This window comes from Rutidosis leptorrhynchoides, chromosome 2, assembly GCF_046630445.1.
Source record: "Rutidosis leptorrhynchoides isolate AG116_Rl617_1_P2 chromosome 2, CSIRO_AGI_Rlap_v1, whole genome shotgun sequence".
In the NCBI taxonomy this organism is placed as follows: domain Eukaryota; kingdom Viridiplantae; phylum Streptophyta; class Magnoliopsida; order Asterales; family Asteraceae; genus Rutidosis; species Rutidosis leptorrhynchoides.
The window spans coordinates 707,042,661-707,048,914 of NC_092334.1; the positions used below are offsets into that span (position 1 = coordinate 707,042,661).

The window sequence follows — 6,254 nt, forward strand, 5'->3', positions numbered from 1 at the left end:
CGATCAGTGACCTTTGCTTCTTGGTTTGACTCAAGTCGAAATAATCTTGGAAATTCCTCCTTGAGCCGAACATTATTCACCCATGAATCTTCCCAAAAATTAATATCTCTCCCATCCCCAATACGTATCTCGAAAAAAGATTCCAAGTTCATGCCAATCTTGTTCAAATTCGAATTAACTTTAATAATGTTCCACCATGCTGAACGATGCTTGACATACAAAATGTTAGTACCAAAGTGACCCAACCCCCCATCCCTCCCATAGATGCTTTTAATGACCTTGACCCATAACGAGTCTTGTTCGGTTTTAAATCGCCACCACCATTTTCTGAAAAGCGCAAAATTTTTGATTTTAAAGAGCCCACATTTAACCCCCCACTCCATAAGGACTAAGGTATGGTGTCCCATTTAACCCATGAAAGTTTAAAAGAATCACCCGACCCGCCCTAAAAGAACTTACAGCGCAAACTTTCGAGATGGTTGATGACAATAGAGGGAGCACGAAACAGCGAGAAGTAATATAGAGGTAGACTACTTAGAACCGATTTAATGAGGGTTAGCCTTCCACCAAAAGACAATGTTTTTGCTTTCCAATCCGATAATCGCTTTTTGAATTTTTCAACCACCACATTCCATGCATCTTTTCTACACATATTTTGCCCTATAGGCATGCCTAAGTAAGTGAAGGGCAACTTACTTGCACTACACCCAATTTCATTCGCCACTTTTTCAACATCTTTCGACGAGGCCCCAATGCCATACAACGAGCTCTTGGACATGTTCACTTTCAAACCCGACTCCTTCTCAAAACAATTAAGGGTTTTAAAAATATTTTTATGTTTTTGCGACCCCATTTCCCAAAAAAGATCGTATCATCCGCGAATTGCAGAGAGTCATTCTAGAGCTGCGTACATCAGAGTATGAGATCGGATTACTCTTTTTTCCGAAAACCCGAAAAGTGAAAACCTTCTACGTTTATTATATAATTGATACAGATAAGATAAAGATTAATTATTAGTGAAAAATAAAATAAATACATAAATAAGTAATTGATCCATATGTGTTTAGAAGTGATCATGAAATCATCTCCATTGAATAGAGTTTGACTGTTTGTATTGTAACGAAAATAATTTCCTTTTTTTACTTTACCAAAATTTTTGATACCATCATCATCTGTTTTTTCATTGAATATGTTTGTAGTAATAACCCACACCCCACATTCTCCTCGTCCTTATTCTCACTACCATTTTTCCCAAATTTCCAAAAAACACATTGCGTTTTTCTCATTACATTGACAACAAAACATCATCATCAACATTATCCAAAAGAAAACAACGTCATCATTCTCATCTTTAATTCACACTTTTTCGGTTTTTGCTCAAAATTTTGACATTTTCTATTCAACTTTGGTGGTTGAATTTGGTAATACTTTGAGCTATAAATACAAGAATATCATGGAAGATGATAATTCAGATTTAGATCCTGAACTTGAATCCATATATGCAGGTTTTTACATTGTGTTCATTTTAATTTATGTATTTTAAAACTATTATTTCGATTTTAGAATATACTGAATTTGCATGTTTTTGTAACTAATTAACAGATATGGATATAATGAAAGAGAGGTTTGGTAAGTTGCTATTAGGTGAGGATATGTCAGGTGGAGGAAAAGGTGTTTCGTCCGCTTTGGCATTGTCGAATGCCATCACGAATCTAGCAGGTAATTAATCGGGTAAAATAGTTAGACTAATATTATTTGAGCCAAATCGATTTTATCGTACATAGTTTCTTAAAATTATGTTTTACAGCTTCTGTATTTGGAGAAATATCGCGGTTAGAACCAATGCCACCTGATAGTAAAGCAAGGTGGCGTAAAGAAATCGATTGGTTGTTATCTGTCTCTGATCACATTGTTGAATTTGTGCCTTCCAAGCAAAATACTAACGGCGTAACAATGGAGGTACCTATTTCTTTTGTGTAAATCTGCTTATTCGTACAGATTTATTTTATAAATCTGCTAGTAATTTTTAAAATTTGTACAGATAATGGTTACAAGGCAACGGAGCGATGTGCATTTGAATATTCCGGCACTAAAGAAGCTTGATGCAATGCTCATGGTAAGAAATGACCATTTTATTTTTCACAATTATTACTTGCATTTACAAAAAGAAAAAATTGTTGTTTTACTTTTTATGCTTCTTTGTGTGAACATAGGAATGTTTAGATAACTTTAAGGATCAAACTGAGTTCACTTATGCGTCTAAAGATGATGTGTCAAAATCGAAGAAGAAAAGAGAGGATGATAAATGGTGGTTACCGACTCCAAAAGTGCCACCCAACGGTTTATCAGATATTACAAGAAAATGGTTGTTGTTTCAAAAAGACTCGGTGAACCAAGTACTTAAAGCGGCCATGGCTATGAACTCTCACATTCTTACCGAAATGGAAATTCCCGAAAGTTACATTGAGGCCCTCCCCAAGGTAAATGTCTCAAAAATTACAACTCCATATTTCTTTTTTAAACAAAATTACATGTCTCGCCCATGTGGTTTGTATGAAACTGCAACTTTTTTTGCACTCCTCGTCCTCATGTTTCATTTTTGTGCACGGATCGTCCCTCTGGCTGACATTTGTTAGTTTTTTTAGTTAAGTCTAGTCATGTGAGGGTAACAATCGTCATCCAGAGGGATGATCCATGCGAAACAATGAAACCATAAAGACGAGGAATGCAAAATAAGTTAAGGGACTCGGAGTGCAATTTTATACAATCCATAGAGACGAGTTGTGTTATTTTGTCTTCTTTTTACTATTAGTAAGAAAATGAAAGGATGTTTATGCTTGACACTAGTGTTTATGCTTGACATAGTTCTATTGTATGCTTACGAATTATGAGTTGTTGGTGGTTAGATGTTAATGTACCATTACTAAGCCTTAAGGGTTGTCATTAACGAAACCATATCATTGTTATTTTTAGTACACGAATGAGTTGATAATCACATTGTTGGTGTATACTGTGGCAGAATGGGCGTGCAAGCCTAGGAGATTCGATCTATAAAAATATAACTGTTGATCATTTCGATCCAGATAATTTTCTTTCTGCTATGGACCTGTCATCGGAGCTTAAAATTCTTGATCTCAAGAACAGAATCGAGGCATCAATTGTGATATGGAGAAGAAAAATGACGAATAAAGATGGAAAATCGGGATGGGGTTCAAGTGTGAGTATAGAAAAAAGAGAACAATTTGAAGATAGAGCAGAGACAATATTACTTATATTGAAACATCGTTACCCTGGGATCCCACAATCAGCACTCGACATCAGCAAAATCGAAAACAGTCGAGTAAGAAACTTTCACATGTATTTTAACTTACTGAACTAAAATGGGTCACTTTGAGTTATATATTATACTCAACAGGTCAAACAGGTTAAATTTAATCATCTTTCCAGTTTTTGCTCAAAGTAAAACGGGTCAAAAGTTGTCTCAAATTTATTGGAAAAATTCATTTTCTTATGAATGACAATTCAGTTTAATATCTAACAGTCTTAAATAAATGAAATGGGTCAAATGGATTAAAAGTCGCCCAAAATGTAGTTTTAATGCTTAAACTCTGTAAATATGTCTATCAAATACCATATAGTAGTGTTGATGAATTATTATGTTTTACATAGTAATTATTTATATCTGATCAAGTTTCGATAAAGTTGTTTCTGGACAACCTGTTAAAAACTTACCTGTATTGACCCACTGCCTAATCCACCCATTTTGATCTTACCCCAATTGCCATCTCTTATTCAAATACTCATAACCTCCAAAATTGCTTTATTTCAAATGTTATATTTGTATGTTGTTAGTATTTTACAGATTCATAAAAATGGGCCCACATGTGAACTTAACTTGACTCATATTACAAATTACCCATATTGACCCATTACTCAATTTGCCACACTTACTGATGCAGGATATTGGACATGCCATTCTTGAGAGCTATTCAAGAATACTAGAGAGCTTAGCACACAAAGTGATGTCACGAATTGAAGATGTAATGCATGCAGATAATCTTGTACATAATCCATCAGCAGATCCAAAAAGAAACCCTCTTATTTATTCGGCATCAACAGCATCAGGAAAATTTCCCAATGCAAAAGAAGAGTTAGAAAAGATCAACTTTTCGAATGCACCGACATCAATGACTTTATCTGATTTCATTGGTTGGACTTTAGAACATGAAAAGGAGTCAAAGGATAAATTATCAAACGGAAACGAATCACAACCGTTGACAAAACAATCATCGGCTGCAAACAGCAAGAAACTTACGTATTTAGATAGACTTGAGACTTTAGGAGGAAGAAGTCCATCAACACATAAATGAAATAAATTAAATAAAAATTCATTAGATTATAGAAACGAAGTTTTATGTGTAAATATTCAGACGTACATAGAGTCTGTAATTTGTTCGCGTGTAAATATAGGAAGTACGAAAGCGACTTGCGAAAGAAGTGCTAATCTTGTATAACATGCTACATTAACTTTCACTTTAGTAAATGTATATGGTTATCAAAACTCTCCATAGATTTACTCTAGAGAGAAATCATAACCCAAATCAGTCCTTTCATGGGTCAAAATTACCACCTCTAACATCATCCGGTTGCCAAAAATAGGTTACAGTTTTCATGAACAACTAAACAGATTATTTAGCTGAACATGTTCTATAAACTTTCGTACATGTATCAAAGAAACATACATTTGCGATATCAAATCATTAAAATAGATGATGTTATAACAAAGATAGATAGATTCAAAGCATTATAGATTCAAAGCAAGTTGAGAACTTGCGGGCATAGCTCAATGGTTCACCCCATGTACTTCGTGTCATGGGATAGTGAGAGGTCATGAGTTCGATCCTTAGGGATGACATGATTTTCTTTAAAACAATTGAACACCAATAATGGTGGTATAGTATTGACCCTATAGGAAGGTTTTACCGGATTCGTTCACGGACCTCTACTCAGGAACACTGCCCGCATGGATGTGTTCCCGGGTACCGTCGATCGGGTTCGGGTTTCCGCCCGAACGTGTGTGATACGTGCAAATGATGAGGGTCGTTGAAATAAATGATCTACTGATGCCAAAAAAAAAAAAAAAAAAAAAAAAAAAAAATACCAACAAGAGTTGATGCTGTTAACAATAAAAGAGAAATGAACTTTGTTAATACTCCAAAGGATTTACATTTTGAGGTTGTGCTATAAAAGGATTTAAGTTGTACAAACTTAATTATACGTGTCATATAAAAAGATTTAACATTCTGAAATCGTGGTTGTTAGGACTTAAACGTTTCCAAATGTAAAGTGCAAGTATAGTAGGTTTGTTATATCAACAATATAAATTTTTTAACGAGTCATCTCAGTAACGAAGAAATAAAGTAATTTAACAACTTAAATCGAATAAAATTTGATGTCATTTGAATCGGTTTTACTAGTATATGATTTATGATTCAGTAAAATAAAATTCGATGTAATTCAAATGTCGCAAAAAATATATTTAAAGGGAACGATAATTAAAATAAACCAACGTCTGGAGATGCGGGGGATCGAACCCCGTGCCTCTCGCATGCAAAGCGAGCGCTCTACCATTTGAGCTACATCCCCATTTGAGTTTTTTAAAGTAATTTACGTTAAATGTACAAAAATATTTAGGTGATTATTATTGCTATTCATTTATTATAAATCCGTATCAGAGTGAATTAAAGTGATCCACTTAATTTATGAAGAACTACTCTTGACAATGTATTTATTTTTGTTATCTTTCATTTTTTTTTTATAGAGACAGGTATATAATTTGGTTTCTCCAAATTAATCATATTTGATTTTTTTAAGAATATTCAAATTCATATAGTATAGTTTCTGTAGTTTGCTCAAAACACACAGATTGTCCAAATTTCAATTTTTCAGCTGAATAGGCCAGAAGTTTAAACCTTTTACACAGATAGTTCAAATTCTTCACGTACGTTAATCCCCTCTATCAAGTCGTGACATGTGCTTAGCACATGAGGGTATTTCTGACTTTTTATCATTTTATTCCTTTCTCCCTTCTGTTGAATCAAGTTAAACAAACACTGCAAAATACTTAGATATAATGCTTTAAGAAGAAGACACGATTTGCACTAAGAGATGTGCTTTTTCTGGGATATATTAACATGCTGGAAAATGACATATAAATAGAGTTACATTGTAAAAGAAAACCACACCTACTTTAC

At 34.0% G+C, this 6,254-nt stretch overlaps 1 protein-coding gene and 1 non-coding gene across 2 annotated transcripts; one reads left to right on the forward strand and one right to left on the reverse strand.

The window, feature by feature from the left end:
* Window positions 1-1,453: 1,453 nt before the first annotated feature.
* Window positions 1,454-4,454, forward strand: LOC139894169 (rop guanine nucleotide exchange factor 12-like). Its single transcript, XM_071877371.1, has 7 exons — window positions 1,454-1,505; window positions 1,603-1,719; window positions 1,808-1,959; window positions 2,042-2,116; window positions 2,214-2,480; window positions 3,020-3,340; window positions 3,960-4,454. Exons 1-7 carry the CDS (start codon window positions 1,454-1,456, stop codon window positions 4,368-4,370), a joined length of 1,395 nt encoding a protein of 464 aa, XP_071733472.1. The 3' UTR covers window positions 4,371-4,454.
* Window positions 4,455-5,573: 1,119 nt separating this feature from the next.
* On the reverse strand, window positions 5,574-5,646 carry TRNAA-UGC (transfer RNA alanine (anticodon UGC)). Its single transcript has one exon. It is a non-coding gene; the product is annotated as a tRNA-Ala (tRNA).
* Between the last annotated feature and the right edge of the window lie 608 nt (window positions 5,647-6,254).

Excerpts from the sequence above, each read along its gene's own strand:
- LOC139894169 (XM_071877371.1), top strand. The coding sequence starts at position 1,454 with ATGGAAGATGATAATTCAGATTTAGATCCTGAACTTGAATCCATATAT. Across the intron at positions 1,720-1,807 it reads TGCCATCACGAATCTAGCAG|CTTCTGTATTTGGAGAAATA; the intron begins GTAATTAATCGG and ends TATGTTTTACAG. Across the intron at positions 1,960-2,041 it reads CTAACGGCGTAACAATGGAG|ATAATGGTTACAAGGCAACG; the intron begins GTACCTATTTCT and ends AAATTTGTACAG.